The sequence below is a fragment of the Hibiscus syriacus genome, unplaced genomic scaffold (assembly GCF_006381635.1).
Source record: "Hibiscus syriacus cultivar Baekdansim isolate YM2019G1 unplaced genomic scaffold, ASM638163v2 tig00110057_pilon, whole genome shotgun sequence".
NCBI classification, from domain to species: domain Eukaryota; kingdom Viridiplantae; phylum Streptophyta; class Magnoliopsida; order Malvales; family Malvaceae; genus Hibiscus; species Hibiscus syriacus.
Window position 1 is genome coordinate 1,584,932 of NW_024062581.1, and position 13,147 is coordinate 1,598,078.

The 13,147-nt window shown below is 35.7% G+C and overlaps 1 protein-coding gene across 1 annotated transcript; it reads left to right on the forward strand.

Annotated features, from left to right (window-relative positions):
• The first annotated feature begins 744 nt into the window (after positions 1–744).
• Positions 745–4,330, forward strand: LOC120214268 (secretory carrier-associated membrane protein 3-like). Its single transcript, XM_039212212.1, has 8 exons — positions 745–903; positions 990–1,050; positions 1,409–1,438; positions 1,622–1,742; positions 1,948–2,012; positions 2,099–2,177; positions 3,092–3,153; positions 4,047–4,330. Exons 1-8 carry the CDS (start codon positions 745–747, stop codon positions 4,328–4,330), a joined length of 861 nt encoding a protein of 286 aa, XP_039068143.1.
• Positions 4,331–13,147: the final 8,817 nt, after the last annotated feature.

A 13,147-nucleotide genomic window follows, 5' to 3' on the forward strand; every position in this document is an offset into this window, starting at 1 on the left:
TGAAAATCTAGAGGGTACTTCAGCTCCAAAAAGGCAGGTTGTTGATGGATCACCAAGATCATTGAGCCCCAACAGATTATCTTCTTTGTCTCGAGAAAGTTCATTTAAGAACTTAGACAAGGGGAAAGTGAGGCCATCACCGCAAATTTGTCTTGGCAACCATTCTGGTAATGATATGCAGGAAGTTGTACGCTCTCTGACTTCTGGTCCACGGCTGCAAACACGAAAGGGTAAGTAAATTAATTTTGTTATCTTATCTAAAATTTTCCCTATGTTAATTTTAACATTGGCATACTGTTCTCATTGTTACATGGAGCTTATTGAAATGCAGTTCATTTAATACCTTAAATTCTAATTCTAAGGTGAAACTTGTGATGAGGTTGTTGTTTAGAAACGAGAAAGTGCTAGAGAACATGCATCACTTTATAACGAGGAACCTGCTAGAATGATGGGCAAAGATTGTGGTTTTTGTTGAGGTCATACTATGCTAACAACCCTTTTAAATCCCTCGTGTGCCGAAATACCAGATCTATTAGTGAATGCAAAATTGGTAGTTATAACTCTGGGCCTGAGAGAGGTTTAGGAGTGAGGTTTTATTTTAACCAAGGATTAGGATGACTTAGTCCTGAAAAAATAGTTTCCTTGCTATATTTATTTTGATTTGGTCATCTCTAATAATGCTTTTTAATATCACTTATCAATAACTGTATATTGAAATAGTTGCTTATATTACCTGCTTCTTGAATGCGTATTATCAATAATTTTCAGAGTACTACAAGTGTTCCACCTGCCTCAAACTCAAGACTTTCACCGCTACCTCTGGAACCTGCCAGTTTCAGTTGTGACCGTGGGGCAACAATTGATATTCCTCTTGATACAGCTTCAGGAGGATCACATAATCAGGTTGGTAAAGAAATGTCTCTAAATTTCATTTACATTATTCGGTTAAGCCCTGAATCTCACTTTCCTGGTTTACTATTTAAATGTAGGATTTAAACAAGAAAGTCCAGGCTAAGGAAGCAGAACTGAAAAGGCAGGAACAGACATATTGTATAATAGATTTTACAACATTGAATTCATTTGTGATCTACTGAATCATAGGTTTACTTTTTCTCTCTCATTTCTCTTCCAAAGATGTATCATCGACCTATTTAGAATTTGATGTAATGAAAGCAAAAAATTATCTAAATAATCCAGTATCCTAGTATCATAAAATACTGTTAGGATACTTTATCAGGCTGTTGGTGGAATATCATGTGTTTCTCGATCTATTTTAGTGTACTAAGTCATTCGGATGGTTTTAAGCTGCAAGTTCACATTCTTGCACATTTATTTCTCAAATAAATATCATGAAAGATCATAGCATCCCTACAATTTCATTGGTCATCAGCTTACTCCTTGTAGGAAGTGAGGCAGAAAGAAGAGGCAGTGACAAGAGGTACCTTTCATTTTCCTTTATTTAACTAGTCTCAGTGATCACATTTCGTTTTGTTCTCAGCTTCAGTATTTGGTCTAGATTACTCTATACTTTTTTGCAAAATTTTTGACCTTATTTTATTTCTTTTTATGGTCAAAACTTCATTTCTGTCATGAACTACAGTTTCACTTCTCTGCTTTGCAGCTGGAATTGTTGTGGAAGAGAAAAATTGGCCACCATTTTTTCTAATCATTCATCATGATATTGCCAGTGAAATTCCAATTCATCTACAAAGATTGCAGTATGTTGCATTTTTGACATTTTTTAGGCATGTAAGTTTTTCCTGTATTTTCCTTTTTAGGATTCTATGCATGGTACATCTAGGTATCATGCCTTCATTTGTACCATGCTAAATAACATTGGGTAATTTTTTGTACCATGCTTTTATTTTGTTAACTCTTTAGTTGAAAATGGCTTTGGTGTAAAGCCATGGACTGGAGACAATTCAATGATTGATGGTGATTCTATGCAGGATTGGTTCTATGCCTTATGTGGAATATCATAGCCGTTACTACAACATGGATCAAAGGGGAAGGTTAATTTAGTTATATTCTTCCATGTCTTGTTTTTCTTCTTAATATAACATTGTGATTATGTTGTGTTTTCCTTATTATTGTTTAGGTGTTAAGATCTGGTTATTGTCTATAATCTATTTTGTAGCAGGAGTACCAAGAGCCTATGTATTCTGGTATCGCCCACAGTTATCGAAACATTATATGTTTCTAAACCCTATAGACAACTATTGTTAAAGATGGTAGCTAAATTTAGGTGTACTAATGACTTCTAAACTTTTGCAGACAGCATCTAAAACAAATTTGAAGGTTGAACTAGTCTTTGGTTGATCAAACTTTTGTCCTCCCAAATTGCACAAGGCAGAGTTTGTAGTTCTGGTATGACTGGTTTTGCCTTTCACTGTTGGTGCTTTCCCCTTAGTCCAAATCATCTAGTTCATTAGTTTTGTTGATATTTGATTCTCAAGGATATTGTGTGGTCCATTTGTTTCCAGCACAAGAAGTGGGAAAAGCATTAGGCACTGACTTGGGCATAATTGAGACACATAACCTTAGTTTCTGTTGTACTTTAGTAAATGTTTTGTATAGCAATTACATTTTTTCCGATTGCACTGCTTGCTCATATGTACTGCGTATATCACAACCCCCCGCGCTTTCTTTAGTTTTTTTCTGTTGGTATGCTATAGTCTGAACTATAGTTGTAGGTTAGCAATTAGCATTAGAGACCTCAGCAGCCCTCCTCTCCTCTCCCCCTGGATATTCTTGATGATTCCATGTAAGAGTAGTAGTTAAAAACATTATGTTGTTGTATTTGATATGAGGTAGCTTTTCAGTTTTCTCTACATATCACATTTCTTTTTTGTGCTTTGTTTGCACTAATCTTGCCACGCCATCTTCATGGTAAGTTGGGATTGTAGATGTTTGATATAGGACCGATGTTAACATTTCATATGGTGATGTGTTCTGCAAATTGCTTATATGATATGGAGCTTATTATGTACTGGTTGTGCAAAAGTTTGACATCTTTGTTTTATTTTGCTTACCATTTGTTGATATTGTTTTTTCATATTCTAAGCATCCTCATTTTTTTTTGTCAATACAGGTTTGACAACACTGCCTATTTGCAGATATATGTGGCTTTTATCCAGATGCTCAAAGCTCTAAGTATGTGGAAACAAAGTGCATTATTGTATATATATAATGGTTATACGTTCTTTCTCAATGTCGTATTTTCTTTGTTTTCTTTGACTAATCGTTTATTGTAAACTATTTGTAGTGTGAATATATTGTATACAAATGTATTGCTTATATATAATATGATATATATATTTAGTATTACGAGGCATTAAATGTGATTTAGTTTGATTATTTGTCAATCTACAATATATATATATATATATATATATATATATATATATAATTCACGAAATACAATCACGACACATGAATGTGTGTCATTTTCATTTATGACGGGGGCTTCAATGACACGCAATGTAAGTCATAAATGTGTGTCATAAATTTATGATACACAAATGTGTGTCATCTTCATTTATGACGAGGGCTTCAATGATGCGCAATGTAAGTCATAAATGCGCGCAATGTAAGTCATAAATGCGCGTCATAAATGCATGATACATAGTTGCGTGTCATCTTAAATTCATGTCGGTGGCTTCAACGACAGGCAAATGTGTGTCATCCTCACCCATAGATGACGCGCAATGAGCGTCATTAAAGGGGGTTTTTCTACTAGTGTTTCCATCCTCAGAAAAATGGCCAGTCAAAGAGAGTTATCCAGATTCTCGAGGACGTGCTCAGGTGCACTATCATCAATCGAGAGGGTAGTTTGGAAGACCATTTTACATTAATGGAGTTTGCCTACAACAACAGCTTTTAATCGATCATTCAGATGGCCCCACATAGGGCCTTATACGGGTGTAAGTGTAGGACTCCACTTTATTGGACAGAACTCAATGAGGGTAAGATAGTGGGGCTAAACTTGATCAAAGAGAAAAAAGAAAAAGTATGATTAATCTAGAACATACTTAAGGAAGCCTCAGATAGACAGAGGTCCTACGCGGATTTGAAGCGTGAAGACATCAAGTTCGCAGTTGGGGACAAAGTGTTCATCAACGTTTCTTCTTGGAAGAAAGTAATTCTCTTTGGTCGCAAAGGAAAGTTGAGTCCATGCTTCATAGGAACTTATGAGGTACTTGAGAGAGTTGGACCAGTGGCTTACAGGTTAGCCTTACCACCTGAGTTGGAGTGCATACATAATGTGTTCCATGTATTTATGCTCAGGAGATACTGTTTCAATCCTTTGTATGTCATACCCTTAGAGTAGATTAAGGTCGACTCAAATATGGCCTATACAGAAGAATAGTCAGAATCTTGGCAAGCAAAGTGAATGAGTTAAGGAATAAGAGGATTCTTTTGGTTAATATGATATGGAGGAACCATGGCGTCGAGGAGGTGACTTGGGAAACTAAAGAGGACATACAGCTTTAGTACCCTCACATTTTCTATCTAGGTAAATTTTGAGGATGAAATTTTATTTAGGAGGGGAAAGTTCTTAAGCCTCAAATCCTAGGCTATGAGTTTTAGGCTAGCTCGGGGTGGACCTTGATTTAATTATTTAGTTCATAAAAAGTTCTGACCTAAATTGAGATGGATTTAGGCTTGAGCCAAGCCCAATGAAGAGTGAAAAAAGGTGTTTTTAGTCTGTAGCCAGAATCAGAGGGACCAAGGAAGTAATTTCACAATTTAAGATTTCAAAAGTTGAATAGTTCTTAGTTATATATGATATTGTTTGTATTCTTCTCTGCTCTTCTTTAAGATAAGCATAAAGGTGGAAACTTTATAGATTTCCAGCTAGTGCAAGGTTAAGCTAAGGTAGAACCATCATGCTTTCACTTTAATTCATACTGCCATTTGCGGATTTTATTGAAAGAAAAACCAAAACTGGGTTTAGTGGAGGTTTTAGAAACCCAAGTATTTTCATTTCATTTTGGTGAGATTTTGGCCTCCTAGAACGTTTTAAATCCTCCTCTAATCATCCCAGCAATGTTAATAATTTATATGATTAATTTTATCTAGTGAGAGAAGTTGGAGATAGCTTCCAAGCTAAAGGGAAAGAGAAGCTTACCTTGGGTTGAGCCTTTGACACTTCCAGCAGCTTAGATACTCAGGTAACTCATTTCTAGCTCACATATACCATGTGTAGCTCATTTACATGAGAATTGGTAAGTTGCATAAGGTTGAACCACTTTAATGGTAGATTCATATATTTGATGTTTTGGTATGTGTTAAAACCTATTTATGACCCCTAATATCAATAAAATAGTTAAACATCATTTGGGGATCTTAATGAGGTATGTAGGTATGAAAAGATAGGATTTTTAATACCAAAACAGAGCCCCTAGTAGTGATGGCATCGATATTATAAGAACAATATCGATATTATTATTTAGTCATGCACAAACTGGTAGTTTTATAAAGGTAGTATCGATACTCATTCATTGAGTATCAATACCAGAGCAGGAATATCAATATTGGGTATTTTCAAAACATAAAATCCAATTTTGGTATCGATACTCAGTCTAGTATCGATACCTCAACACTGAAATATCGATACTCAGCCTCGAGTATCGATACTACCTTAAACAAATAACCTTATTCAGTAAAAGGGTATCGATACCATTAGGTGGGTATCGATACCAAAGGTTCTCTATCGATACTGAAGGGTTAGTATCGATACCCACGAACATTTTTGGATAAATAATCAAAGGATTAAGGGGTTAGACCCGAGGTACCCCAAATACACTCTAATACAGAAAATAAGACTTCAGGCGATAACAGTAAGTAATATAAAAATAGTAGAAACAGCGACAACTAGGTTTACATAAAACTAGCATTGTTTGATACTCGAGAAACAGCCAGGACACCTGAGTTCCTTCTAGCAGAATATGACAGTCAATGGATCCAAGTTAATGACATGCACTTCAATGGCCACCTGAACGCAAATGCCCCAAGAATCGATGTAGTAAGTTGGTGGGTGTACACTTTCGATGCAAAATTTTGGATCTCACCCTAGGTGTAACCAAGGGTACATCGGTAGTGATAGATTGGTCTGTGAGCTCCGAAATGCAGAATCCCTTAGTTGTACCATGATGCCAACCACATATTAGTAGTTTAGTAGTTGAATGTTCATACATATTCCACTTGCCACTTCATTTACTGAATGCATATAGTATAGTAAAGTTTTTAGTGAGAGACTGAGCTCGTAAGCTCAACATTCGGAATGTGTTTCAGTATGCAGGTTTTTAGGGGTAGTTCGTGTGGAGTTATCATTACTAGATATCCAATGCAACAGACCAGGCCATCAGAAATCATCAGAGTACATCTTGAGTCATCTTTAGAAGGTATGTACTATTTATAAACCTTATGTACTATTTAGTCGTAAATGTTTTATACTTGGTACTGTATTATTTTGGATTTATTTTGAGAGCTCTAAATTGTTTTGTAAACTCAGATTATTACCTCATTTTACTTTTACTATTATGGATGATCTATTCTAGTGATTTCTTAAGCAGTTTTTAAAGAAATTTTTGGGTAACTATTTCAGTAGTCCATCTAACATTGAAATCCATGGATCTTCGGGTCAAATTGCATTAGAGTGTCACATATAGCAAATATACCTTGATATTTTAATTTTGGTGGAAGCATACATTGAAAAACAGAGGAGACATTTTCACCTAAATTACCCTTTTTCATTGTCGATAAGTCTCTTTATGTTTTTGTAAATATCTTTTAAAAATATGGCATACCGTGACACTTTTTGGATTACCTCGATGAGAGGTATGTTTATCTCCACTTTCTGAAAAATGTCTAAAAAAAATTCCTCTATTTTCTTATCACGTTTTGCTAACCTTGAGGAGAATAGAGGTGACATCGTACAGGGAGATAGCGTAGGAAAAGTTATGATTTATCTTTCTTTTTCTCTGGGATTTCTTGTCAAATTCTTCATTTTATTTATGGGATCGTAATTATTCTTTTTCTTTCTTTGATTCTGCATCAACTTCTTTAGGGATGGGTGTAATAATAGTGCCACCTCGAAGGGTGATGGCAACTAACATTTTCTCATTGGTTTGCCATGTTTCGAGATGGTAGTTTTCCCTATGATTTCATTTGTCCCACGGTCTGAGTCAATTGACTCATTTGTCTTTTGAGATCTTGAAAGCTAGCTTCAGTTATATTCTAAAATTATTCTTGAGATATCACCAAACGTTCGACGATGGACTCCAATGATGATTGTGGTGATTGGTACTGTTGGGGTAAAGATGGCTTCGGATTTTACCCATAGTTGAAATTTGGATGGTCCTTCCATCTCGAATTATATGTTTTTGTATGAGGGTTTTACTGTCTCTAGGTATGTCTCAAAAAATTTCCAATTGCATTAACATATGCGGGATTGTTGTCTTGTAATATCGAAAAACAATCTGTGGGATGGTTCGTCATTATGCATATTCAACAAAATCTAACGGTACCTATTTTGCTTGCAACAAGAGATTGAACAATATCAGTTAATTTATCAATTTTATTTTTCAATGAAATTGTACTTATCTCATGAATCCTTCTTAATTTACTCATTTTTCCTGTAGAGAATAATTTTGTAAGAAAATGACTAGTCATATCAGCCCATGTATTAACAAAATTAGTATGTAAATAAAATAATAAATCTTTAGCCGAGTCGAGTAAATGAAAAGGAAAAGAGAGGAGTTTAATTCAATCATCAGATACTCCTTGTGGTTTCATACTAGAGCAAACCAGATGAAACTCAGTAAGATGCTTGTGAGGACTTTCGCTGGGCAGTCCATGATAAGTAGGTGTAAGATGGATCAAACCCATTTTTAGCTTAAACGGTGTCTCTCCATAGGAGAATACAATGAATAATGGTTGTTGTTCGGTAATTGTCGTAGCTAATTCTCGGATTATCTGTTCAGTAATCAGAATCAGTTCTTCGAAGTCTTCTTCGGCGTTAGAAAAGGTCTCGAGTTCAAAAGATGTGTCTAGATTAGGTTCTAGATTTGATTCATATTGTTGTTGTTCTTATTGTTGTTTTCACCTTTCTCTTAGTGTACATACGTGTATTTTTCAAGATAGTGCTTTGATATCAAATATCCAATCTACTAGTTCCCCCAGATTTTTCCTGTCATAAAAAAACTTTAATCAATAATTTTGTTGTGATCCCTGGCAACGGCTCCAATTTGACAAGTGTTGTAACTGTCAAATAAATAAGCCATTTTTCTCAGATAAGTAAGCTATAAACACATAAAACAGAAGAAAGGATCGGTCCACATGGATTCAAAAATTTCTAATTTTGATTTGATGCTAACCAAATGACCTATAAAAAAAAGGGTTTTGAATAATCAAGTAACTAAAATAAATAAAATAAAACTAAAGTAAAAGCAATAAAAGTAAATTTTAAAGAATTAAATGATATGAGAGGTAGCCTCCAACTTCATTTTGTCTCAATCTGTCTCGATCACTAAAAATAGATTTTACTTCGGATACCTATCGATTACAGTCTACAAGGCCCAACCCTTGTAACTTTCTCTTCTATATGGTGAACTAATTTCCAAAGCAAATTGTTGAAATTTAGCCCTTGTTTGGATTAATATAAACTGTCGATATTAATACCATTGTTGGTTTAGGAACTGGAAAATACCGTGCTCGGATTATTGTGTCTTGATGAGAATCGAACTTGATTTTGATTTCCCTTAATAGACCGACGCTAGGTTTGTTCTTAGAGAATTGAATTTGCTACAACTCGACTCTCATCCCCAACTGTAGATCACTACGTTGATCAAGCCAATGTGCACTCTTTGGATTGAAGATATTGAGATGCTTGAAGAAAGGTCAATTGCCTCTCCTTATCTGTCTAAAATTAAGAAAGAATCTGAAGATGTGAAGTGCTTTTGCAAATCTCACATGATCAGATCGAGTCGTAGCTCAGTTATCGACTAAGAAAAAGCCAAGCATGATAGAATTCATACTTGGCGTGTGGAAAAGAGAAAATATGAAGAAGAAAATAATTTTATTGAAAAAAACTAAAACAAAGAAAAAGCCAAACTCAGTTCTATGCTGAATTTTGAACATGTCTCAAGCTTCACCCCTATAGGGTATTTATAGCTTTGAGATAACCTAATGAAAATAAAATACTAACTCTTAATAAAATAAAAACACTTAATTCCTAATTTATGATAAACTAAAAATCCTAATAATAAATAATTAAAATCCTAATTAAAATTTTAAGCAAACTAAAAATCCTAATGAAATAAATAATAAAATCTAATATGTTTGAATTTAATTACAACTTTTAATTTTTAAAGAATTATAGTTCATATTGCTTTTCTCTTTTGATCTTGTTGATTGGATTATTTAATCAGAGTTGGCGCCTGTATTGATCTCCTAATTAAAGTTGGCGCCGACTTTTCCTGGAAAAATAGGAAAATCTACTTAATTTGTCCGTTAATTGTAGTTTCCTGGAAAATATAATCATGCACATATTTAAACAAAAATAACCCAAATTAACACTATCAAAGGAGCTAACAATGATTAATTATTAACAATAACATCAGAAAGTTGGTTCTTCACACGAACTAACTCACTGAAAGGACACATCTCACCAGAAGTGACACCCACTGATCAAGAAAACCAACCCTGAGTAGAACTTGTTCCAAAAAATGGCACCCGACTCGGTCATATGCCTTGTTCATAACAAGCTTGAGTGCAAATTTTCGTCGTTGACCAGTGCGACGACAACGAAAGTTGTGTAGAGCTTCGGTCGCCAAAAGAGTATTATACGTAATCAGTCTATCTGGAATGAATGCGCTCTGACTTGGATCAATACAGACATCTAACACATGCTTGAACCGACTGACAACCATTCTAGACATGACCTTATAAATGGCATTACACAAGCTGATCGGTCGATATTCTTGCACTAATCCTGCATCCGAAGTTTTTGAGATCAAAACGATCGTCGTCTGATTAATGGCGGACACCGTATCATGCTCGTTCAATACTTTAAGACAGAAAAGTCGCCTCAACACCCACTGCATCCCAAAACGTCTGATAAACTGAAGCATGAAACCCATCTAGATCCAGAGCTTTGGGGAGGGAGTTGAAAAACTGTTGTCTTCACTTCGGTAGGCGTGAAAGGCACCAGCAGTACATTCTGGGAGACTGTAATGCACGGAGTAATACCATTGAGAATAGGTTGGCAATCAGCTGAAGGAACCCCTCCAAACAACTCACTAAAATAAACATGAAAACGCTATATATAGTAACTCCGCTTGGTCAACCACACTCTGTCCACCCGTGTAGGTGATATGAGAGATGGTGTTACAGCATCGACGGATTGAAGCAGATGCGTGAAAATGTGTTGTATTTCTGTCACCCAAACACAGCCAATTTACATGACCCCTCTGACACCAGGAAACCTATTCCTTCTCCTATAATAAGTTTAGCTCATATTGACAATGTTGAATGTCATCTAAGACAGTATCTGAGATGGGTAAACTACGAAACATTGCAAGGTGGTGGGTCAAATACCTCTTGGTCTGTACTTGCTCATAATTGCGTGATCTACTCCATGTACCGAGAGACTCACCTAAGCAACCAAGGCAATCGGGCAACGACTCAGTAGAAGAAGCCCAGGTAGTTTGAGCTAGATAGACAAACTCTGGTTCACTTGGTTATGTAATTTTTTGGGTAAACTATACAAAATGTCACTAATATTTGAGTAAATTTTCATTATCTCCACTAAGGTTTCAAAAGTAACATATTGATCATTAACACTATCGATTTGTAATAAACTGATCACTCCACCATCATCTCCGTTAAATTGATGACATGACAACGTTAACAAAAATGTTAATATTTAGTTTTACCCATAAACTATTACTAAAACTTCAAATAAATCCTTGGAGAATAATTTATATCTAATTTGACCCCAAAAATTCTAATTTATAAAGATGTAAACAAGTTCGTAATCTAAAGCAATGAAGTTGAAGCTCTACTGGTGAAACCATGCGAAGATCTCCATGATGTGACAAAGTTGGTATCAAAAAAGGTTCATGGACCCTTGAAATCCTAGAAGTACGGTTGTTCATTCAGTTAATTTGGTGGCCGACCGAATCGAATTACCATTAACCGAATTAACTGAACTTTTTTTTCTTTAACCATTAACCAAATTAACCTTATTTAAATTCATAACATCTTTGCATAGCTTCCCCCAATTTCTCCTTTCCCTAGCACTTGAAGGTCCTCATTTCCAATCTTGATTATCACTCAGATTCACAAAGCTTAAACCTTTCTTTTATTAAATTGCTCTAGATTTGAGAAAGAAAAGAAAATAGAAGGAGATGAGAAATAAGAAAATAAGTGGGAGAAGATGATATTACCCTATGTTAGAACTTGAGAAAGATACTTAAGAGGATATCAAGAAGATATTAAACTTACATTGAATCAAAGAACTACACCAGTACATTTATACAAGAAATACTTGCATAGCAGCTTTAACAAACTCATAACAAACTTCTAACAAGCCTAACCAATCTTAACTAACTACTAGCTAACTTGCTCAAAATGCATGCACACTCCTAAGTGCCATTGCTGACCATGCACGTAGTTGACCATGCACGTAGCTATGCAGCTATGCTTCAACATTCTCCCCGTCCTTCTCAGTTGTTTTCTTTTCTGCCATCTGCACTTTATGTCGAAACAAAACATGTGCAGACTTTGCCAATAGTTTAGTCAACCCATCAGCTACTTGATGCTTTACAGTCACATAATTAACTTGAACAGCTCCACAAGCTACTTTCTCATGCATAAAATGTATATTCAATTCTATATGTTTCAAACGATAATGAAACACTGGATTAGCACTCATGGCAATGGAACTTGTATTGTCACTCCATAAAACTGGACTTGCAGTAACTAACTCACCCATATCAGACAACAAAGAACGAACCCAAACTACTTCAGACATTGTATCAGCAATACTATGATACTCAACCCCCGTTGTTAATCTAGCCATAATCTTCTGCCTTTTAGCACTCCATGAAACTATATTACATCCAAGAAACTCACACGAGCCAGACACTGACCTACGATCATCAATGTTACTAGACCAATCAGCATCAGCAAATGCAGTCACACAACAAGCTTCATATGCAGAGGACGGTCTAAAAACAAGCCATAATCAATTGTCCCACTTAAATAGCGCAATATCCTCTTAACAGCAAGCGAATGACCGTCACAAAGGTGATGCATATACTGAGCCACTCGATTAACACTAAATGCTATATCCGGTCTTGTATGAATCAAGTACAACAAAGAACCAACAATGCTTCGATACCTCAATGCATCTGTAAGAGGCTTCCCAGCATCACAGGTTAACTTCGGTGAAACCACCCTTGGTGTAGGTGCAGACTTAGCATTAAGCATACATGTCTGCTCTAGCAATTCTTGAACAAACTTGCGTTGGGTTAACACCAACTGTTCAGGCGACCTATTAACTTCAACACCAAGAAAATAACCAAGCTCACCCAAGTCTTTCAAAGAAATATTTTTTACCAAGCAACCTAACAACCTCATTAATAGCATCATTAGACTCACCTATTATAATATTATCATCTACATAAACCAAAACCAATGTACAAACTCCACCAACTCGGTGAATAAACAACAACGCATCAGTTATCGTACCACAAAACCCCAGCTCCAACAAAAAATGGTATAGCTTGGCATACCACATATGCGGTGCTTGACGCAACCTATACAACGCCTTCTTTAACCTACATACCAACTGAGTCCCATCACTAGCCACTTGTTCAAACCATGGTGGTTGCACCATGTATTCTTCTTCCCCAAGCTCACCATTAAGAAACGCATTATTGATATCCACCTGCCTTAAACTCCACCCACGAGTTACAGCCAATGACAACACAACATTTACTGTGGTAGTCTTTATCACTGAGCTAAACGTATCATTGAAATCATGATCGGGTACCTGTGAGTATCATATTGCCATAACATGAGCCTTGTGCCTTAACACAGACCCATTAACATTATACTTAACCTTGAACAACCATTT

What these genes read in the sequence shown, in the direction of transcription:
- LOC120214268 (XM_039212212.1), top strand. Translation starts at nt 745, where the DNA reads ATGCGTATTATCAATAATTTTCAGAGTACTACAAGTGTTCCACCTGCC. An exon ending in AAGGCAGGAACAGACATATT is followed by an intron (nt 1,051 to 1,408) that starts GTATAATAGATT and finishes CCTTGTAGGAAG; the next exon opens with TGAGGCAGAAAGAAGAGGCA. An exon ending in GTATTCTGGTATCGCCCACA is followed by an intron (nt 2,178 to 3,091) that starts GTTATCGAAACA and finishes TTGTCAATACAG; the next exon opens with GTTTGACAACACTGCCTATT.